Raw genomic sequence first — 23,594 nt, 5'->3', positions numbered from 1 at the left:
AAGCGGATCCGCCGAGCCGGGGGAGGGAGTGGGGCGGGGACGGGGCGGAGCGGGACGCGGCTCGGGCGCGGGGCCTGGGCGCCGAGCGCAGCCCGAGGATGCGGCGGGGGAAGCGACTGCCGGGACCACCGAGAAAGGCAAGGGAGGGAGAGAGAGAGAGGGAGCGAGCGAGCGGGGCCGGGGCGCTGCCCTTCACCCCGGTGGGGCGGTCTCGGGGACGTGGGAGCCGCTCCCGCTCCGTGGGCTGCTGCGTGAGCACCCCTCGGGGGGCCGGCTCCTGGGTGCGACCGGGGAAGTTCGGGGGGCGTTTCCCGGCCGTGAGGCGCGGAGCGGCGCGGTGGCTGCCGCCGGGGCGGGAGGTGCCGGCGCTGCGGGGCCGCTTGCCGCCCGCCGTGCTGCTGTGTCGGCGGCCGGCTCCCGGCGTGCCGCGGGTCTCGCCGTGCCGAGGCAGCGCTGCGGGGGAGCCCGAGGCCACCGCCGCTGCCTGCGCAGGGCCTGCGCTCGGCGGAGCGGGCGGGGCGTGGCCGTGTGACCCCCGGGCCGGCCGGTGCCTCCTCCTGCCTCGTCCCGCGGGCCGTGGGCCGTGGGCTGCCCGGCGGGGAGCGTCGGCGGCCGTGGAAACAGCCCGGCCGAGGCGCGTGCCCTGCACCCGCGTTGGGATGGGGACGCGGTGTTGGCACCCGGGTTTGGGCAGGATCAGTTCACTGCGGGTGACTTCTGAAGCTGGTCATCTTTATTGTCACACCCTCACCACTCCACCCTTCTTCGTCCGCTCTTGTTTTGTTCTGCTTTTCTGGAGCCATACCCAGGGAGCGTGGCTTTCCCACCTGCCCAGAAGGGATGGGTGTTTCTTGTTCCTTTCAAAACTCCTAATATCTCAAAGTATAGGCTCCCACAAGTCAGCGCGTTCGTTATTTAAAGTTTCTAGATGCTACTGAAAAGCAAATCAGTGGATGTTTCTGTTTGGATGTTGCTGGTCAAGTACTACTGTTAAATAATTAATGTATTTCTTTTAACTGAAGGTGTAAATGTGCATGCTGTTATTTATGTTGGACTTTTTTATTATGTTTTCAGGTAGTCTGATACCAGTAAAAACACTGGGCTGAGGGCATGGGAATCTGAAGACCTCTGTTTCTCCTAGAAGAGGTGAAGAAGCTAGAAACAGTAACCTTAAAAAACTTTGTGGAGGGATTAATCTGCAAAAAGCGTGAGCTCAGTGATGATATGGGATGAAAGGGTGTTCATTTGCAGATGAAGAAAATGTTCACATCGACCATGCTAATGGCCAGACATGGCCTTCTTTCTCAAATCTGATACATGAAGTGATTTAGCCCTAGGTGGCTTTCCCTGTCATTTTCATAAAATGTTATGATTACAGGAATTGTCAGTTTGGGTTAAACAGAAGAGTTTTATCTTAAATCCAAAAACCTCTGCTCGCTTTTTTTGGAAAAACTGAAGATGTTTTCCTTTCAGAAGCTCTGTGTTTGAATGAACTGTGCACCAGTTTGCAGCCCCACTAAAGTAAAACTAAGTAAATGAATCCATATAATAGTTTATCAGCTTTGTTACTTGGGCTATAGGCAAGACTGTGACTACTTCTGGAGCGGGCAGAGGAAATCAGGTATTGTGTTTCAATCCCTGTGGAACTCGTAGAAATGCAGTACTTTGTCATAGCACATTTTATAAATTACAGTGCTTGTCGCTTCAGAATGGTTTTCTTTTTCAGTTTCATATGTTTTTCAGAGTCCTGAAATTCTTCAGCCTTTTCTCTGGCTCACAAAATGGGTTACATAGTTACAAAGTGTGAAAATACGTACATTACTTTAAAAGTGGCTTAGAAAACAAGATTATTTATATTCAATCTCTGCGATGTAGGATTTTCCCCTCTAATGAAGAAGAAGCAGAATTATATCAGCCATTGGTATTTCTCCAGCTAAAGAACAATAAATGATAATGCAAAGAATCAATGGATATAATTACTGCATCCTGAAGTTTAGTGTGCTGTTGGATTTTTTTTTTTTAAACTTTTTTTCAACTGAACCTTTACTTTCTGTTTATTTGTTGCTTCCAGTGCTAAAATAAGGAGAGATGGGAAACCCAGAACACATTGGAGATGTGTATGTTGCTGTGATTCGTCCAAAAAATACCGCCAGCCTGAATTCCCGGGAATATCGAGCTAAATCCTATGAAGTAAAACTATTTAAATGTTTTTATTTATTAAATTTTTAAAAATAATAAGTTATTGTAAATATATAATCGTATAGCAGAAATCTGGCAGTAAGATTGCTCAAATAATGTCTACGTGTGTCATATACCTACTATGCACTGCCCCCTTCTTAAGGTATTTGAACACTTTATGGTTTTGTAATATTCTTGTATTTCAGTTCAGGGCCTTTTGGCTTGCAGGTGGCTCAGTACAAGGGTGAAGCCTCGTCTTTTTAACCTCGCTGTTATGGAGGTCATTCTGAGCTCACCATCCTGTTCCTCCACAATAAATACTTTATCAATTTTGTTACTGCTTCTAAAGAGGTACAATAAATGCAAAAAGAAAAAAGTTTTGTGCCCGTTTCAGTTGTGCTTAAACTCCTTTGGTTTTATTTTTTTTTAAAGATTTTGTTGCTTGAAGTTCCCATTGAAGGCCAAAAGAAGAAAAGGAAGAAAGTTTTGCTGGAAACTAAACTACAGGGAGGCACTGAGATAACTCAGAGCATCTTGGATTATGTATTAGAAGTTACCAAACCAATTTCACCAGCCAACCAGGGTATTAAAGGTAAAACTATTTTAATGTGATCTATTGTTGATAGTGCTATAAAAATATTTTTAAAATTAAATGGCCACAGAAAGGTTGTGCAAAAGCATGAAGTGTGTTTAAAAAAAAGAAGTATGTTTTGAGGTTCACCAGAGAACCCCAAGCTAACTATACAGCTAAAACCTTTAATTTACCTTTGTTTCCCTTTACCTTCCATCTCTATAAAATGCTTACTAAAAGATTTTTATTAAGTGAAACTTTGCCTGTCTGTACTACTTCACCTCAAATTGAGATTTATTGCTAAACTTCGGGTAAACCAGATTGAAGTGGCTTTTTTATCCTTAATTTCACCTAAAACTTGACTTGAACTAGTGAATTGATTGCTTCTGAAGTCTGGTTGAAAGCCAGCATTGTTCAGTAGATAGTTATCTACATGAAAATATTTCTGGCATAACTGAATCACTTACAGATAAAATTTAATTAATACATTTTCATTGTTGGTGCATAGCTGGTCTAGCGAACAACCTCACCCTTGTGCTGCCAAAAATTATTTTGGCTAGCATATTTCATTTCCAGATTGGTATAAACTATACTGACTAAAGCACTTTTTTTTGCCGTGTACCTCATCTCTGCCTTGTAAGGAAGGTTGTACTGGGAAGGTCATCAGTGCGCACAAGATGATGCAGCGCTGACAGTTTAGAAAAGGAACAGCTGGTTGCACGGTAAAATGTTGCATATGGCAATAACTGGAGTTGGACGGACTTAACAAAGCTAGTTGAGCAGCAAACATGAAATAATAGAATAGCATTAATACACATTGAGGAATGCCTAGTAAAAGAAAACCCTTCTGTTACTTGCACAGTTTAGAGAGTTTTAAATTGACTCACATAGAGGGCCTGAGCATTAATATGCACAGTTTAGTGTGTCGTCTGCTAAAATATGCAGCTGTAGTTAGAAAAGCAAACAAAATGCTAAATTCTGTAACAGCGGAAGGGAGGATAACATGGAAAATCCTGTCACACCACTACCTGAAAAAAGCATTCACCCTAACATGGAATATAGCATGCAGCTGTGCTTTACCATGTTAAAAAGAATCTTGTGTAACTTGAAGACACGTGGTTTTGGAGAATGAATGCTACGAAAAATCAGGGGTGTAGAAAAGTTGCTATGAAAAAGGGGTACAGTCATGTCATTTTACACGTTAATGGGTATATGCATATTTATGTTCTTTGTTTTTCCATATATATTTAGATTTTCATAGTTTACTTTAGTTCATAATAATCATCATTTTTTCTTCCTAGGAATTAGGAAGACTGAGTCTGATAAGCTTTTAGATAGCCAACTCTAGATTGGTTTTGTTGGTTAATTGATTTTTATTTTAATACTGTTCTAGGAAAGCGTGTAGTGTTGATGAAGAAGTTTCCTCTTGATGGAGAAAAGGCAGGCCAGGAGGCATCACTTTACATTGTTCCAACTGTTGTGAAAGGTAATGTTGAGCATAATTTCTGAAGTTGCACCCATTTTAGCAGAAGTTCAGCTGAGGGCTTCTTAAGAATTTTCATGACTATGACTTTTTCTGTATTTACACATTAAAAGTTGCATTCAGGTGGAAACCCCTCTCTGAATACTTCAAAACTTGAAAAAGTTACTTTAAATTAAAGAAAAAACCTTGTTTTTAATGTGTTGCTTTGTTTCTGTAGTGATAGCACACTTCTGTTCTAAGCTGTATTTGTTCACTTGATCATATTTCAAAACATATGCATTAGCTTGTGTAGAATTTACTGCATGCAGGTATAAGGAAGACATCCTATTCGGTTCAGCGTTCTTTACTCTGAGAAGAATGCTTATTAAAGTATGTAAACAGTGGTTTGAATAAGGAATGGTGAATAAAATCTTGGGAAGGCAGAGTAAATTGCTTGTCAGGAAAGTACTTTTTAAAAAAGCCTGAAATAAATATCTGTCTGCTTTTGGGGAAGTTCCTTCATTTTTGCCTTCCTGATAGGCCTGAAGGATAAAAACTATGAAATAAATACCACTATGGAGTTACCAATAGCAGTAAATACCTCTTCTAGTCCTGAGTCCTATTCTTTTTTTTGTGACAACAGTATATATTTAATATTAATTGTTCACGTGAAGCTCATCACACCAATGGAATAGTGTCTGAACACTTTAAGGTTTTTAAGACTACCCTTTTGAGTTGTGAATTGTTACATGAGGATCGTATGTAATTTCTATAAATTATCATTTGGAAAATGTAAGTTACTCTAGTCTGAAGGTAGAACATACTCCCAATTAGTTAGGAACATGTAACTACAAACGATGCAGAAGGAAAAAAAAGTATTCTTCTCACTGATGTGTCTTCAGAGTATGTTTTCATTTTAGATAACACGAAATATGCATACAGTCCTGGATGCCCTGTGTTCTACTGTTTACAAGACATCATGAGAGTCTGCAGTGAATCCAGCACTCACTTTGCTACGCTTACTGCAAGAATGTTAATTGCCTTGGATAAGTAAGAAATGCAATCAGTAAAAATACATTAAAATAGAAGTCAGACAAGATAATTTGTAGATGTAGCACATAGTTTTTATAGCATTCTTGTGAGTAAGAAGGAAACCATTGTGATATCATGTTATTTTCTTCATGTTTATCAGAAACTGAAACCCTGAAACAGATTTCTCAATCTTTCTAAAAATCTTTTCTCAGACTCTAGAATGGTGTGCTTATCTAAATCAAGTCGCTTTTTGGAAGTTCTTGCTCACAGTGAATGTTTTGTAAAATTGTATAAAACACGATTAGTCTTCTATAAGTGATGTAATTGTCATCTTTAAGAGTATTTGCCAGTGAAATAAAAATATCCTGTTAATTGTATACCATTAATATTTGCATTTAAATTAAACCTCCCTTTAGAAAGAGAGTGCATCTTGCTCAGCCCCGCAAATTTATTTGCAATAGGGAATTAACTTTCAGGAAGGTAAGTAGTTGATTAGCCAGATTTATAGTAGTTTGAAAATTGAATATGTGAGCAATATTTTTGTCTTTTTTTATGTACCTTTAACAAAGAATACGAGATGTGTATGATCTTATTTGCATCAATAAAGTTAGCTGAAACTTTCAGCTAACGTGAAAAATTACAGTTACAGGCTATTACCTAAAAAGGTTCTGTCTTAGGGGTTTATAGTTTGTTAGTAGAGTAGTAATATTTCCAAGTATACCATCGTGCCAGTTATTTGCTGCGTAATTAATGCCTTCAGAAGCTCAACTTAAAATATGTTACAAGTGTTACAGTTGTGAGAGAAGCCTTGAAAGTGTACTAGAAAATAGTTTATACTGATTATTCTCTATGTACACAATCCGTCACAGATCCAAACTACCCTAAGTAATTTATCTACCAGCTGTTTAGAGAAAATCCCTGAAAATACCCCAGAGAGGGAAGAGGGTGTTCGTAGCACAATGACCACAATCTTACAGTCCTTATTCCCAGCAGAACTGTGGCTAAGTGAAGGTAATATGGCTTTTGCAGCACATGATAGCTTGGATCTGTGATTTAAAAATCCAAGCCTAAGCATCTGCGTTTTTCTGCCATCCTTACATGTGGTTGTGGAATGGTCATGATCCAAGTGGTTTGGTGGTGGATCTATCTTTTGAAAACATGTACTTCTTCTATATTTCCAGGCTAAATCAGCAAAGTACAGGCTTGTGAGAAAGTATGTGCAGAAACCTAAATATAAACGTGGCTTTGGGTCCTTAGTTAAAATGAGCACTGTTCCACAAAACATGAAAATGAGTTAGCAATTAAGTGAAAATATATTTATCCGAAAAATGAGATAAATAACTTGTCCTGAGCCCTGTGTTGTATTGCAGATGTGGCAGGAAAAAGTGCAGCAGATGCACAGTGCTGACATTTCCCAGTAGCTCTGAGTACGAGGCCTGTGAAGCCCATCTGCACAGTCAGTAGGAGTGAACTTAGAAGAGAAGAACCTGCAGCAGATCTTTGTGAAGAGGCTGGTGGTAGCCTATGTGAAAGAGACTTAGCGGTTTGGAAACTGGACCTTCTGATTTTTTTGCCTTTCCCATCTCTCCCTAATGAAACACGTGACTTAGAAGTCTGAAGTCAGCAAAGATATTGAAACTTCAAGTCACCCTTAGAAAATAAGTGCTTTAAGTTTCAAAATGTATATGTTGAGAGTAGTAATACTGATAAACTGAAAGTAAACGAAACGTGACATATTGGTGTGGTTAAGTGTTTTGGCTATAACCAATGTTCCTCTTGCCTTTGCTTATAATTTCCTTTTATTAGAGAGTTTGCATCCGCAGGAAATGTGTTTGAACAAGTACATTTGCTTAACTATATTTGGTTAAAACAAATTCAAGTTTGGGGGTGAATTTAATGCAATAAAATTGGCTGTACACATTATAGGTATTTTTTTTTTAAATGAAAATGTGTGATTGTCATACATGCAACCCTTAATCAAACAAAATAATGGATAGGCATGTCCAAAAAAGTCCTTTTCTACCTGAAAATGAATTATTTGCCAATTCTCTCCTGCAGGTGGTTGGATGAACGGCACACCCAGTCTCACTCCATCCCAGCTTTATTCAGGCCATCTCCTCTTGAGAGAATTAAAACAAATGTAATAAACCCTGCCTATGCTATAGAACCTGGTCAATCAGAGAGCTCATTACACATGGGTTATACTGCCCTGGAAATAAAGAGTAAAATGTTGGCACTGGAGAAAGCAGATATGTGTATCTATAATCCTTTGTTTGGGTCGGACCTTCAGTATACCAATAGGGTAAGAACTATATTTTCATTTTATATTTGTGAAACATATATACATTTTCATTTTGCAGTTAATTTATTTGATACAAGTGTGTGCTTTATGTTTAAAATCATCAGATTTCTTTATTGCACACTTACTGCTAAATGGTTTGTCAAATTCTCTTTAATTATAAAAAGTTACTATAATAATTTCAGTTTCAAGAGAATACCTGGCCTGGATGGGGGATTCTTTAGCCAAATCTCAGTAGGATATGTTTTCAGTTGTGTTTAAATTGTGTCTTCACAGGTTGACAAAGTGGTAATAAATCCATACTTTGGTCTTGGAGCCCCAGATTATTCAAAGGTTCAGATTCCTAAAAGAGAAAAGTGGCAACGCAGCATGAGCAGTGTCACAGAGGACAAGTATTATGTTACATTCATTTTTCATTAACAGATGATTTTGTTATATTGCAGCAGTACTTGGTAGACTTGGTCAGTATGAGATTCCTGTTACTCTAGGGCTTTGCTGTGTAAATACACTTTAAAAACATCTGTTTGGAGTCTCTAGGTACTCAAACACAATAATTAAAGAACGGATCAAGAAAGTTTTAAATTATAAACATTAGGGAAGCATTTCCTAGCATAATGAATACAGCTGTGGCTTGACTGGTGCATGACTTAAATACTAGTTGTATGACTACTAGTATATTTTAGCTGCGTGAGCATTTTTTTGTTCTTCATATAGATCTACAGTTAGTGCTATGTTTTTTAATTTTTAAAATGTTGATGTTCTCAACTACTGAAATATTTCTGAACTGTGTTTTCCTCCTGTTTCCCTTTTCAATTCGTAGGGAACACCAGTGGGTAGATGATTTCCCTCTTCACCGCAGTGCATGCGAAGGCGACTCTGATTTGCTAAGCCATCTCCTGGATAAAAAGTTTTCTGTTAATCAGTTAGATAGTGACCACTGGGCACCTATCCATTATGCATGCTGGTGAGTCGGATAATATAGTTCTGTCAATCAAATGCATTCTTGCTGTCATGATTCTTAAGCACTAATCATTTATGTAATTTATCATAAAGACTCAAAAATGAGAAGACAAACTAGACTTTTTACACTTTGACTCTAATACATGTTAGTGTTAACCTTCTGAAGAGAAAGATTGCTTCAGGTTTTGAGATAATTTCAATGTAAATGCTTTCAGAGGAGACCAAGCGTGGAGATTGTATCATCAAACACTTCAATCTTGCCTCATATCTGTCCTGAAGCATCTGTTCTAATTCGTATTGGAGGCACTGTGCCTAGCTTAGTGTGTTAACTTCTACAGTCTTTGTTGCTTAAAGGCTGTGAGCAGTTTTACAGCACAGCAGTAGCTGAGCTGAGCACATACTGGTGATGGTCAGGCTTTGGAAAGCTGGACTAGGTGAACTACAGAGGTCAACTTGTCTGACTGTACCTAGTGATTTAATCTGTAAGTGATTTCCTCGGTTGTAAAAATGCTTTTGTTTTATTTTTATGCGAGTTAGTCTTCTGTGTTTGTAGTAGCATGTGATGATATGAATAACATGAAAATCATACTTCTTTTTTTTAAAAAAGAACCTTACTTGATTTTTAGTGTTTGTCAGAAAGTTGGCGTAAACATGATAAATGAGATTTACCAGTTGTCAGCATGAGGCTTAAGAGTCCTCAGGATCCATCTGCATGACAACCAAAAGTTTTACCCTGATTCTCAGACAGATTTTTTTTTCCTATAATTTTCGTGCAACTCAGTTTTGCCATGATTGAATTGCTACAACTACCCAAACTTAGCCAGTGTAGAGCAAAGTTTGGTTTGTCTTTCAAGAACCCAATAAATGGTTACTAGACCAATGGTTACCAAAGAAGTGCAGAACTGATACTGATTTCTACAAACTTACTAATATTTCATTGTCTTTGATGTTATTTCAGTGCTAAAAACTCTTGAGCGTGGAAACATACTTTTCCATATTGAGGACCCTCTGAAAAAAGATTTTATTTTACATTTGCTGTGTCTCTTATGCTTTAATTCTATCTGCAGGTATGGAAAAGTTGAAGCCACTCGAATGTTGTTGGAGAAAGGGAAATGCAATCCAAATCTTTTGAACGGACAGCTTAGCTCTCCTCTTCATTTCGCTGCTGGAGGTGGGCATGCTGAAATAGTACAAATTCTACTAAATCACCCAGAAATTGACAGAGTAAGTTCTGTTTGTGTATAGAAATAGTGGTTTTAGAAACAGTTTCTAGCTTGTGTATGTGAAATATCTGGTGTCCGGATCACAGTGTGTAAACACAATGATCCCGTTGAGAGATTACAAAAAAATAAATGTTTTTCATTACCTCTACTTTTCCCATTTTATATCAGTTATAAAGGATTTTATTATCTAAAAAAAAATTGTATATGTTTACTTATCTCCAGTGAAAGCAATGTATTATTAGTGTTTCTGTTTATGTTTGTAGCATATTACTGATCACCAAGGAAGGTCTCCACTGAATGTCTGTGAAGAAAACAAACAAAATGAGTGGGAAGAAACTGCAAAACTGCTGAAGGAAGCCATAAATAAACCTGTATGAGTTTATTTTCTAAATAGTTTAGAGTTTATATTTAATTTACCCATAAACTTGTAGAAGATCTAGGCTCACTTATGGCTGTTACTGGAAATGTGCAGGTATGCTGATATTGTTAGTGTAAATATTGACAAATGGACACTTTGTCTCCTTAAATGTTTCAGTCTATTACTCAAGAAATACATGTAAGACTTTAAACGTGATGTTTTGCTTTACTTGCAGGAGCATCACGTCAGCTACTGATTTTATGTCTACTTATGATCACACAGCCATCAGCTGTCTTTATGCATTATCATCTTAAATGTTGATAAACAGGAGCATTTGGCTGACTAAACGTTGGCTTCTACATCCGTTAGTCGGTGTAGGTTTCCTTGGCACTTAAGTGAGATCAAGCCAGGACAGTAAACAGAAATTATGATGCAATTCCTCTCGCCCTGCAGTAGATTTAAAATTAGCCAAATGATATAAACCCACTTGTTTCTTTTCTTTGACTTCAGATGCAACTTGTAGGTAGGTGGCAGTAAACCTGTCAATTTTTCAAGGTATTTTAGATTATCTTCATTTCACTCTACATGAATGAATCTTCCAAAATTATCCATGAATGAGTTGACCTCCTTTATTTTAGGGATCTTATTATGCAGCTGATCAAATGGCAGATGTGTGTCTAATGATTCTAAAAGACTAATGCACACAGTTTAAGTAGATTGGACAGCGTAATAGGTGCTATCATGTTGTGGTTTATTACTATTGAATTAATACATTAAAATAAAAAAAATCTATAAATTACTGCAATAGGAGTCACAGTGACTATTGCAGCAAAAAATAGACTGTTTTACATTCCAGCCTCATTTTCAGTCGTCATTTTCTAAAAAATTCATCATTTTTTTCCAGAAGTTTTTAGGAACTCAGTTCTTGACAACTAAGTAGATTTGAAGAAAGGAAATAACAAATTCCTGCAACTTTTTTTATTCAAGCAGCTGAAACGTTTAACCTGTTAGAGAGTTGAAAACAAGAAGTTTCCTTGATTTATGGCTCGTGTGTATGCGCTTTAAGCACCTGATTTATGTTAAAGTACGTCTTGCAGGAGACGTACTCTGGGCCCACATGCAATTCAGTGAAAGCTGTGGGAGTTCTGAAGGGGGAAATGATTTCATTGTAGAAATATTATAGAAGTGCTAAAAGATGTTAGCGAGATTTTATTCCTGTTGTACTGGAGTCTGTGTGAAGGGTGGTGCTTCCGTCTGAAAAATAAGTCTTCTTCGTGTAGACTAATGAGTGGAATAATTCCTAACCTGCCAGTCATAGTTAGGTGGACATTTTGGGATGTGCATATGTAGTTCAGCCTGGATCCCTCAGGGAATTTTTAAATGTGTACTTGCCTTTGAATTCAACAGCAGTGAAGTCCTCAAAATATCAGTAAGGTCTTTCTTGGAGTTATTGTGGCAAAAAGCACAGTATAAGAACTTGCACAGGACAGGAAACAAGTAGTTTTGATAAACAGTAAATATGCAGGAGTCGTGCAGTGTTCTTTTTCTCAGCAGTATAGATGATGCTGAATTACGATAAAATAGCTTTCCTCTTCAGAAGCACCACAGAAAGGATTTTAACAAGTTTGTTGTTTAACGTGTTTATATTTTTATGTAGTATGAAAAGGCACGCATTTATCGTATGGATGGGTCATATCGCTCTGTTGAGTTGAAACATGGAAACAATACCACTGTCCAGCAGATCATGGAGGGAATGCGGTTGTCTCAAGAAACTCAGCAGTACTTCACTATCTGGATCTGTTCGGAGAACCTCAGTAAGTAACAAGGAAGTTCATGATACTTGAGGGTTTGTCATAGCTTTTTTTATTTCTGTTTGCCTTTAGAAAAAAATTAGTATTTTCTTAGGAAAACAGGAAGCATGCTCTCTTAACAGTTGTGTATTAACCTCTTTGCTTTTAAAAGCCATCCTTCAGGAGTTAATTTCTGTCTGGACTGCTTGTTAATAGACTTTACCCTCCTGACAGAGACTTTGTAATCCTTGTAGGTCGCTTTCTTTATATCTTTTGCATAGGGAGTGAAACCAATTTTTCTGTTTCCTCTGTTTAAGCTTTCCAATAATAGGTTGACTTCCAGCCTTGACAGCTCGATGTCTCTGAACTGTGCTTTCAGAGCTATAGAGAGCTGCTCTATTTTTGCCGACACTTTGGGTACCCCTGATAGGTCTGACCCTGTACCACTGCAGCATCTAGAATGTATTTCATCCAGGAAGATGAGGCGGGTCCAGATTGCCTTTCTGGTATAGGGCACCTTTGTGGTCATAGTCCTTACTGCTCATTTACCCTGATTTTGGTGGTATTTTTCTTCCCAGAGTTTTTAAAATTGGATGCATATAGTTGATTTTACCCATGTTTAATCTATTTAAAACTAATAATTAAAGCTGATGAACGTTGGGTTTGTTTTTTATTAGGTCCTTTAATCATATGAATTTTCATGTGTTTTGCACCAAGATAATTTTTGATAAACAACTTTTCAGATATATTCAGTGAGAGGGAATTCTGATGGAAAATATCATTATTATATTTCCTGTATTTGCTGTATTTCTGATCTAAATAGTATATTATAGTTTGAGATATGTAGCAAAAGTTAAACACAACGACAAAAGAGTCAATGATTGTGTTTTGTCAGAAATAGTGGTAAAGAGTACTGCTGCAACAAGATAGCTATGGGACGCATTATAATGGATTTGCAAAGCACAGTTCAGGTCTGGCATGATAATGTGACAATACTGTTAACACAGAAGCCTTGCATTTAAAATTGTATTTACTCTTGTCAATCTTCCACTGCACTGTCATTGCTACTTTTTTTTTAATCTGTAAGTATTGCAGGAAGTTCTTTTTTCATCTCTTTCTCCCAGTGTCATGCCGTTTGCCTTTTTACTTTGCCATATGACTAGCGTAACCCTCAGTTAAACATAATGTCTGGAAGAAAAGGAAGCGTTTGAGTGTTAAAATCTTGCTGTTTGTGCCTTTTCTAAACATGTACATAAAATTTTACTTAAATAATTGAAGTATTACCCTTGCATTTGAAGGAAAAAGCTCACTGATACATTGTTTGTTTAAAAACAAGTAATTCTCTAGATCTGGAATCACAGAATAGCTTGGGTTGGAAGGGACCCTCAAAGGTCATCTAGTCCAACCCCCCTGCCATGGGCAGGGACATCTTCAACTACATCAGGTTGTTCAGAGCCCCAGTCAGCCTGACCTGAAATACTTACCTGAAGTTTGAAAATGAGTCAGTTTCTGATTTACAGCTTCAACCAACCAATGGACAAGTTTTATTATAAAATGTATTTCTTGCAGTTTGTGTACAACTGTAAAGACTGTAGTTTTTTTGTTTGTAGGGTGGATAATGTTTTTCTGTGTTTGAATGGAAGGTGGATAAGTTGAGTGAATGGATTATTCTCAGTCAAAAGATGTTGCTCTGTAACGTGTCCTTTGAAGTTTTTCATATGATGTGAAATGTCATAACGTAAAAGCCAGAGCAGCGAGGGTGAGGCACATAAGACCTTCTATTAATAGTTCCTCACTACTAGAACACAGGCAAGCAGTAATCACAAGGACAGTCAGGGTGAGGGAATGAGCATGATGGAAGGTATGGACTCTAGTGCATAGTAGGACTGTAGTCAAAAGTTCTGTGTTGATTTCTCAGCTTTTGTATACACTAGAGAACATGGAACATTGAATGACTGCAGCCTGTTAAGAATCAAGACGTTTTACAGATTAAAAAATAATAATGTCTGTTCTGAAAAGGTTCTGGTTTATATATATCCAAAAATGGCAAATACATTTATAAGTAAAGCTGTATCTGTATTTTTTTGTCAGAAATAAGATTGTTGGACTTTATCTTTCTCTCATAATACTTGTGACAACAGTCTCTAATGTGCTATTATAATCTTTTAAGGTCTGTCTTGGTATTACATTAATTTTTTAAATATTACTTCACTCTTTAGAAGCTGAAAATAACCAGAGTTCATCACTAGTGCATTTATTGAACTGATGCTGAGAGTTTTGTTAATAAATCCATATTTTCAAAATCTTTTTTGTATAGCAGTTTATAAAACATAGGGGAAAATATTTGTTAATGAGTCCTCAGTTTCAGCTACTCTGGTTTTGTTGCAGCATTTAATCATATATATGTGTGTGTGTGCTGGGTTATTCTGTTTATTTATAAACAAAACCTGTTATTTTCAGGCCTTCAACTGAAGCCGTATCACAAGCCTTTGCAGCATATTCGAGACTGGCCTGAAATATTCACTGAACTGACGAACTTGGATCCTCAAAGGGAAACTTCACAGCTTTTCCTGAGAAGAGATGTGAGACTTCCACTGGAAGTAGAGAAAAAGGTCTGCACTTGGAAGTGATGGCATGAAATCATGGTCAGAGTCAGGACACTTTGACCGTCAGCTCTCAGTGTGTTTAATGACTACAGTAATTCTCAAACTTACACAAACCGGACCTGTCCTTTTCTGTAATAGTTTGAGTATTCAGTTTCTTCTCTCCCTCTTGCCTTCTCACCCCCTTTCTCTTTTCTCTCACTCACCTTCCCAACTGTTTAGTTTTTGTAAGTGTATGTGCCTCGGTCTTTATCTATCATACAGCTAAAAGCAACCTGCCCAATTTTCTTTCTCTTCCTTGTGCTGCGATTTTCAGATATTTAATTGGTCAATTTCAATGGTGTATTCAAACATGTTATTCAAAATGGATTTACGGGGGGAAGAAATAACAGATGTCAGTATTTCTGTGAACCTTTTGATTTGGCATTGTATGCTAGTCACCTTTAATTTGTGTGTTAGATCAGTGAAGTGTTGAATTAAGACAAAATATGTCAATTTTTCTATTACAAAGCATTACCCCAGTGTACACTTCAGCCAGGATCACACCCTCGTCTTCTGTCTCTGAATCAGTGAGAAATTGTATTTATAGTTTCTGAGCTTATTTCCTTTTACAAAGAAATAATATCATTTAAATCTTTTTAACAGATTGAGGATCCGTTGGCTATTCTTATCCTTTTTGATGAAGCCAGATATAATTTACTGAAAGGTTTCTATACGTCGCCTGATGCCAAGCTGATCACACTGGCAAGTCTGCTTCTACAAATAGTCTATGGAAATTATGAGAGCAAGAAACATAAACAGGGCTTTCTGAAGTAAGTATGTGTGTTTAAAACTTAAAATTATGGTGTTACATTAAGTATTTTTTGATAGCTCTTATTATGGAACTCTGAAATTTTAGGTATGGTATATTTATTATTTTTCTCCATCACTGAGCTCTAGTTCACAGTAATCACATAACCTTCATGGCATTAATAGAAACTGGACATGAGGTCTGAAAAACATATTAATCTTAATTATTGCAGTCTCAAGCAGAGGGATAGAGGTTCTGTATTCTGTAAGTCTACATTGAGATAAAATAATATTAAAATGACTAACAGTATTCATGTGAGTGGAGGGTTTTGACAGGACTGAGACTGGACAATGCTGAAGAAACCTCTTACTATGTCCAGTTAGACCAACTTCTGGGATTTGCTTTCCTCCCTCTTTGAGGAGGACAGACGATGCAGAAATATTATTTCTGTTCTCTCGTTTGTACGTGAAGTGCTGTACTAAATTGGTACGAAACACAGCACCAGTAGGGCTCTACCAGATGGTGCTTTTCTCTTTCTTTCTCTCTGCTTGCCAGCACAGCAGCAGCTGAGCTGTTCCGGGATGTGGCTTGTTCCTCCCACGTTCATTTCTACGGCAGCGTCTGAGCACACCAGGGTGCCAGTTCTCCACTGTGCGCACCTTCACTCCGCCCACTACCATCTCCACCTCCATTCATTCATGCATCAGCAGCAGCAGCTGTGCTGTTTTGGAATGCTGCTACACTTCTCAGCTCCTCTCATCATTCACAGCATCAGCTGAGCTGTCTTGGCTTTTTTTTTTGTTGTATTCTCCACCATCAGTAAATGTGGGTGCTTTTTCTGCTACAGTTGCATGGGCTGCCTCTGGAAGGGCTGGCTGTGCTGCCTGCACTTGTTCATGCCTTTCTCTTCCTTCTGGTAGGCGTAGAGTCTGTACCACTACAGAGTAAGCTGGATGAATGACCTCACTGACTGGAGAACTTCTGGGTGGGCTGTTCAGCTGTTGACCCATCTTGTCCTGCAGTTACACAGTTGGTGGTTTGAGCATAAGGAGAGCTGGGTGTAAGTGGGAGTGCCCGCCTGCAGGAGTGTGCGGTTAAACACAGCTGGGTTTAATACAGAACTACCCCCTGTGGAATCCCAGCGGCTGCAGGGAAGTGTTCATGTCCACACTGAGGCAAATCAGCAATGTGGTTCCAAGGTGATCCTGCTCAATAGAAGTGTTTGACTCGATAGACAGGACTAGTTGGGTGGGTGTTTTGGCATGCTTTCCATCCATATTCAAATGAAGATGTTGGAAAATACCTTGACTTGTTCTCATGCGGACAGATGAAGAGATTTATATGCTGATTTTTTTTTGGTAGTTGACAAGTGTTTATTTAGAGACTGGTCATTTCAAAAATATATCCAGGCTGTTGTCTGTATGAGAGTATCCTTGGTCTTAAAAGATCTGGATGCATCATTCTGTGCAGGGTTTTTGCTTGGTAGATCATATGTGCAGTTACTAACAAATGTAGTTTAAAAATTACTGAATAGGTTGCACCACTAGGATTTTGAGATTGTGTGTAAAGCAAACTAGTAAAGGCTTCCTTTTAGTGATTTTTATTTGCTGTGGGTTTTGGTTTTGTTTGTGTTTTTGTTTTGTTTTGTTTTTTAAAGGCAAGCTATATAAACAGCTTCACTTTCATGTCATGTAATATGTAACTTGTGGAAATTGACTGGGCCAAGTCCTTGGTGGTGCTGAATACAGCATTGAATTGAAGAGTATGTATAAGCTGTCGTCTTTTACGAGTATGTGATATCCTGGTGTAGATGGCAATTTGTGTATAATTTTGGCTTTCAAACTGGAAATCACCAAACTGGTCTGTAATCAAGAGTCACAAGTTCTGCTGCTAGCATTTGCTCTCCCTGCTGTGTCTGTGATGTATAACACAAAGCTGGATCTCCATTAACTCAGAACTGTGCTGCATCTTAGGAATCCTTAGCTTACATTTCAGGAAAGCTTCTGAGCTGATGAGGCAAGATAGAGTAGGAGCTGACTGTCTAACTCGGTATATGACTTGAATATACAAATTGGCAGACGTTGTTCTTTCTCCCTACTTTGTTTAGTGAAGAAAAACTTCTTTTCTGCTTTGTTTTTTCTCTTAGTGAAGAAAATCTGAAATCTATAGTACCAATCACTAAACTAAAAAGTAAAGCTCCTCATTGGACAAACAGGATACTTCACGAATACAAGGTGAGGTAAATAATCAAATAGTAGTAAATCCTGTCTTAAACTTTTTTTGACTGCTTGGTTGCCAGTTAACGAACAAAACTACTGGTATATAAAGCTAGAAATGTGTATGTTCTCAAGTTCTGGGATGGGTTGTTGGAATGCTGTTTTTCTTGTGCAGTTACAGTTGATCTGTTTGTTAGAACTAAATATAATTGTCATCTGTACATTTATGTTCAGTGCTAACCATGTATTGGGCGTACTGCCAATTCAGGCGTACATGTAAAAAAACCTGCTCTGACTTGTATTTCACATCTGCTTGTAGTGATGGATTCACAAAGTCCTTTTTTCCAATGTAACTTGTATCTTCTGACAGTGCTGCTCCTTTGACTACAGCAGTTAATTGAGCATCATTCTCAAATGAGGACTTGGGCTGCTTCTGCAAAAGAAGACATCTAACTGAGGGCTGTAGATTCCAAGTGGGGTCAAGGCACCCAAAGACAAGATTTGTGAGGTGTGTCGGGGGGCACCTGTACCGGCTGGCTTGCAGCACTCAGTGTCGCTGCCAGGAAACGCTGTGGAGGCACCCATGGCATGTTTTCAGGCCGTGCCCCTCTTTTGAGATGTGGTTACTTCATCATCAGCTTTCTCTTGGTGCCTACACCTTTTTTTTTGGTCAGAAACCAGCAGATCATTCCTGTTCTTTCCAATACAGGTGAAGGAGGGGATGATGGTGGTCTTTCTAAGACAATGGTATAACAGAGTAGTCTCTAGCCTTTCTTGTACCAGATAATATGTAAGAATGAGCATAGCTTGCTTCTGCTTTTAGGCCATTATTTGGGGGTGTGGAGTATGGGAGAAGGGGAAAATAACTGCAGTATTTTGTTCCAAAGATAGTAATATATATTTTACATTTTAAAAATCGATGTGTAGAATTCAGGTAAGCTGTAATGCAGGGTGTGGGTCCAAAGAGGTTGGTCCCATCCAACCACACCCACAGTCATGGCCTCCTACCTGTTGACAACTTGTGTTCTCTCTCATGTCCATGCCTTCTCATCTTGTGTGTGGCCCAGCCAGGTTATTTATTTATTAGGATACTTTACATTAGTCTGTTTTGAGGCAGGAGCACTCTAGCGACCCTTTGTTGTGACTGTTTACTGAAGAGGAAGAAACAAAGGCCCATCTCATTCTGAATGAAGGCTGCACTGAAGAAATCTTCACATCTGTTTTGCTTGGAAAAGAAAAAAAAAAATCCATGTTTTTTGAGAGGGCTCATCTTAGTGTGCCTCACTGGATTGGATGCATTAAAGGAGGAAGAATGTTCAGTTTTAAGGATTGTGATGCATTTAGTGTCGGATGGGTGTATGGCTGCTTATCTGTGATGAGTCCAGCGTACTTCTGAGGGAGACAAAACTGTGGGTCCCTGCAGAGGTTCTGGGTCTGTAGTTCAGATTTCCGAAGCTTGTACAGGTATCTCCTTTCTGCCTCATGCTCTTTTGGTATTTGAGCCCTTCTGTGCCCCTAGGGTTTAACTTAGATGTAGGAAGAGGGTTGCTGGGAAAGCACTTTAGGGAGTACTCATTTAGTTGGAATTCCCACTAAATAATGGATTTTCTTTAAATAACCACAACTGTTTTTGGGGAGACTTGTTGATTGCCATTGTTCTTTTATTTCTAGAATCTCAGCACCAGTGAAGGTGTAAGTAAGGAAATGCATCACCTTCAGCGCATGTTCTTGCAGAATTGCTGGGAAATTCCTACTTATGGAGCCGCGTTTTTCACAGGACAAATATTCACCAAAGCAAGTTCAAGTAGCCATAAAGTCATCAAAGTGTATGTAGGAGTAAATGTAAAAGGGCTGCACCTCCTCAACATGGAAACCAAGGTCAGCTGGAGTGAACTGCCAATGATAACTGTTAAGATTTATCCTGTCCTCTTGAATTCTTTGTGCTGATAGTCATTTCACATCCAACTGTTTTGTTACACTTGACTGTGGAGACTTCCAAGATTTTAAGGTCTTTATAAGGCACTACTAATAGGAAGCCTTGTATTTTTCCACTTCACTACTTTATAAGCTACAGTTAGATTGTGGAACATACTCTTCTGAGTCAGAATCCTGTCTAATTGAATGAAGAAAAGTTCAATTTGTAAGTATGGAGAATATTTTCTGAGTGACAGTTTCCTACGTTTCACTGTAGGCTTTACTCCTCAGCCTAAAGTATGGTTGCTTTATGTGGCAGTTGGGAGATGGAGATACATGTTTTCAAATCCACAGTCTGGAAAACAAAATGAGCTTTATTGTGCATACCAAACAGGTAAGCATTGTCGTTTTTTATCCTTTATGTTGTATTTTCATCCTTGATGTTGATTTTTTTTTTCCTAAACTAGAAACATGCCTCTTATCTCTTGAGATTGACCACCCTTATAGACTAAAAAAGAAGCCCAAGCCAACCACCCCCTTTCCCCAAATTGATCTTAAAACTTTCTTTTTAATATTTCAGAATGTTTGCTTGTTTTCCTAGCCTGTGAAGCCTTTAGGGTCCGAAATACAGAAAATACATCTGTAATCATTTTTTTCTGAATTGAAACTGTTTTATGTGCTCAGTGCCTAGGACTCTAAGGATAATTCCAAATATGAGGAGAATCACAGAGTTAGAGCTGGTAACTTCGCTCTCTAAACTAGCAGAGTTTGATATTGGACAAAACTGAGGATCTATGAAGGCAGGGTTACAAAGCAACTTCACCACAATTGTACCAGCAGCTTCTGCTAGTATTTGTGGATGTCTGATGGAAAATGCTTGTTTTACCCACAGTCCGCATCAGTGGTAATATGCTGTGTTAACAGGTCGTGTGACAAAATGACAGCTGTGTCTTGCGTACTTTGACAGTAGTTGCTTTTGATTCTTATATATTAAAGTGATTAAAGGGGCAGTGACTGAATATTTTGAAAAACACTTTTGATAGCTGAGAAAAATCTAGGTTGTATTTTTCTTATTTCTAAAATGATGCAACTTCTAACCTATTATTTTTATCTATTTGCATTTGTCGTATGCTTGATTGCATCAATGTGTTGGATCTGAAATACTGATAGAATTTAATTGTATACCTTTATATAGGCAGGTCTCGTCGTAAAACTTCTGATGAAATTAAATGGCCAGTTAATGCCAAGTGAAAGAAATGAATGATGGAAATGAACAATAGTTATGAAACAGCATCTGATGGCTAAGCAAAAAAACAACTTATTTCTTGTTGTAACAGAAGACTTCCATGTACAGGAATTTTACACAATGGAAAAGTCAATTTGTACAGTTTTTTAACTTTGTACAGAAGCTGCATGGTTTATTTTTTTAAAAAACTATACAATGTATCTATTATTTTTATAAATATTTTTGTGTTTCATATATAAGCTATTGTAGGGCTTCAGCTTAACCAGTAAAGCTAATGAAATGTAAATGGTTTACTGAGTTGGATGAGCATGAATCCAGGAAGGCTTTTGTTCCCAGAGGACTGTGGGTCTGCCAGTGCCATTGAGCACGTCTCAGTTAACCTGTTGGCCTTTCATGTCATTCTGTGGAACATCAAAAAGGTTGTATACGTTACAGTATTTTGTACACTTTATTTTTAAGATACTGTTGATAAGTATGCTTAAAAGACCAGTTAGACCTTTGAGCAATGACTTTTGATAAACTCCTGTTTTTTATTTGGTTCCTGACAAACATTGTAGCTGGCTTTATTTTTACTGTTAACTTTCTCGTACTTTGTATTTGTATTTATTCTAAAATACTGCATGAGGATGTCAAAAGGGAAATACTTTTAAGTCATTCGGAAGCCATATTAAATGTTTAGCATGCTCGTTTTTTTAAAGAAATCGATTTTTACATTTGCTGTGCAATATAAAATGTGCGTATGGAGGAGAAGATACAGATTTACAAATTAATCTTTCTCAGAGGACTTCAGAAAGCTTAATAAACCTTACCCTGGATTGCAACACATATGCAGTAAGGAAACTCATATAGGAGGTACTAAGTTATTTCTGTTACACTCGTTTTTCCTGCTGATGGATTATTTCGTTCTCTTGAGGCCACAAGCAGTGCAGGAATGAATATTGATTTTGCAGGAAAGTCAGATACAGTTTGCAAGCATTCTGCCGGCTCTTTGCAGTCAGGATTGGGTCTCAATAAGTTGGATCCCAAGTGCAGTCTGAAACATATCCTTCTATGTTAAAATAGTATCCATAACACAAATCTTAAAAATTTCTGGTTGTATTTCAGGGTTTTAAGTGCACTTGACTATTTCTTCCATGTAAACTGCATGCTAAACGGGTGTGCAATATTTTGTAAAAAAAGGTTTTAAAAAAATAAAAATTAGCGCTTGCTTCTAAGCTTTCAAATAAAAGTTAACATGAATGTTACCAACTGTGCTGTTGTGTAGAAACTTTACTCATACCTTACTACTACCTTATTACTAGTAAGTGCAGTTTAAGAAATTAAAGTAGTAAGCAGTTAAAAGAAGTGAACAGGAGACATTTTGTAGTCTTAGCACGCTATACTTTTCTACTTAAAATTCACTGGCATAAATAACAGTAAATCTTCGTGGATCGTTGTATTTTATTTAAGGTAAATAACACAACAGTGAGATCCTTCATAGTGCATCCTTGCTGTCACTTGGCACTGTTATCAGAAATATACTTCTCTACATAGCACCTTGTTAGAAAACTAGAGGAAAAAAATATTAAAATGTGTGTCGGTTGCATATTTAACAATACTATTGATATGCCTTATTGCTATATAGTCCTTTCTGCTAAATTCTTATTTATTACTACCAAATAAATTGTTTGCAACAAGCCATGTTTGTTGTTGTTATTATTGCAGCCAGCACCAAAGTGCCATTAAATGTGTTCCCAAGCAGGTGTTATTACCAAGGAGCACTATTGTGTAACAGGCTCGGCTTTGCAACGTACGTGGGAAGATCAGAGAGGATCACAGGGAGGGTCCCCTGGTGATGCAAGTTAAGGCTGTGTACCTCAGAAACCACTCAGGACATAATCCGGAGTCATTAACAGCAAGGGCCCGGTGTCGCAGCCCAAACAGGGTTGTGGCACCTGGGGACGGGGGAGCTGCTACCGAGTGCTGTGACTGTGACGGAATGCGAGCACAGCCCCTTCATCTGAACGTGGGGAAACTGAACATCGGAACAGGCACATCCGGCATGCCGGAGACAGACCACTAGTAACAATCCTCCTGCCAAACAGAAAAATAGGAGCTACGAGAATGGCAAGTTTGAAAGTTATGCCATTGTAAGCAAGAGATGCTTGCTCAACTCGTAGAGCTTAGCTAGCAAGCACTTTTTAAAAAGGCAAGTAACCGTATAGCTGAGGAAGCAAAGGTTTGACGCTAGAATGCTCCAGCCAGGGACAGTAAAGCAAAATAACAGCTGGACACTTAAAACTGTGAGGAACAGGCACAATTGTATCGAGTGGGATGATTGATCGCCCGGCTCGGGTGCTGACCTGAGCACTGCTCGCCGCTCCCAGCGCGGGCCTCGCTTCGGGATTGGTGCCTTTTGCCGCGGTGAAGCGACCCTGCGGGAACTGAGGTTCGTGACAGGCGGAACGGCGGCAAAACTCCAACTACCGCCAAATCGTGCTCCGGCCTTGAAATTACCGGCTGTGCCGGCTCCGGCTCTAGCCTCGCGCCCTCAGCCCGCGCCCGGGGCGGGGCGAGGAGCGGAGGCCACGCCTCCCTCTGCGGCGCCGGGGCAGGAGGCGCCGTTGGTTGCCGCGGTAACCGGCGGACGCCCGGCGGGGAGCGGCGGCGCGGTGTCGCCAGCGCTCGGTGTGGCGGCGGCTGAGGTGCGGAGCCAGCCTCCTTTCCCCTTTCGGGGAGCTGTGTGAGGGCAGGGGTGCTTCTGCCAGCGACACGGGGCTTGTCCGAGCCCCTCATGCAGCACAGATGTCCTCCTGCTGCTGCTGCTGCTGCTTGGGTCACAGGGAAAAATCACTCCAGAAGAGCAGGGGGTTAGCTGCCATTGGTAGCTCTCAGCTAGATATGCTGCAGAAAATAGGCTGAAAAAAAAATGCAGGTGCAACCTCAAAGAACGTATAGAGTTTGCAGAGGTTC

At 39.2% G+C, this 23,594-nt stretch overlaps 1 protein-coding gene across 4 annotated transcripts; it reads left to right on the top strand.

Annotated features, from left to right (window-relative positions):
• The first annotated feature begins 18 nt into the window (after nt 1-18).
• On the top strand, nt 19-22,318 carry KRIT1 (KRIT1 ankyrin repeat containing). Of its 4 annotated transcripts, XR_010470009.1 has the most exons (19): nt 19-137; nt 1,075-1,146; nt 2,072-2,190; nt 2,611-2,770; nt 4,143-4,235; nt 5,132-5,261; nt 7,302-7,545; nt 7,819-7,934; nt 8,363-8,506; nt 9,570-9,726; nt 9,989-10,096; nt 11,741-11,897; nt 14,334-14,485; nt 15,122-15,288; nt 17,413-17,500; nt 17,853-17,990; nt 19,154-19,360; nt 19,674-19,790; nt 20,592-20,653. XR_010470009.1 is itself a non-coding variant. In XM_065051047.1 (18 exons), the coding sequence occupies exons 3-18, from the start codon at nt 2,089-2,091 to the stop codon at nt 20,658-20,660; spliced, it is 2,211 nt and encodes a 736-aa protein (XP_064907119.1). In that variant the 5' UTR covers nt 19-137; nt 1,075-1,146; nt 2,072-2,088; the 3' UTR covers nt 20,661-22,318. The 4 variants fall into 4 exon arrangements, 3 of the variants coding, with proteins under 3 accessions (XP_064907119.1, XP_064907120.1, XP_064907121.1); XM_065051047.1 differs by lacking the exon at nt 17,853-17,990 and having other exon boundaries at nt 20,592-22,318; XM_065051048.1 differs by lacking the exon at nt 17,853-17,990 and having other exon boundaries at nt 1,075-1,621; nt 20,592-22,318.
• The last annotated feature ends 1,276 nt before the right edge of the window (nt 22,319-23,594 follow it).

The sequence above is a fragment of the Columba livia genome, chromosome 2 (assembly GCF_036013475.1).
Source record: "Columba livia isolate bColLiv1 breed racing homer chromosome 2, bColLiv1.pat.W.v2, whole genome shotgun sequence".
Taxonomy (NCBI): Eukaryota; Metazoa; Chordata; class Aves; order Columbiformes; family Columbidae; genus Columba; species Columba livia.
Note: the sequence above shows the minus strand (reverse complement) of the source record. Positions and strands in the feature narration are given on the sequence as shown.

Bases quoted from the DNA above. Each gene is read 5' to 3' on its own strand.
- KRIT1 (XM_065051047.1), top strand. From the start codon at position 2,089: ATGGGAAACCCAGAACACATTGGAGATGTGTATGTTGCTGTGATTCGT. The intron at 7,546-7,818 runs GTAAGAACTATA...GTGTCTTCACAG, and splicing joins ACCTTCAGTATACCAATAGG to GTTGACAAAGTGGTAATAAA. The intron at 19,361-19,673 runs GTCAGCTGGAGT...GTTTCACTGTAG, and splicing joins TCCTCAACATGGAAACCAAG to GCTTTACTCCTCAGCCTAAA.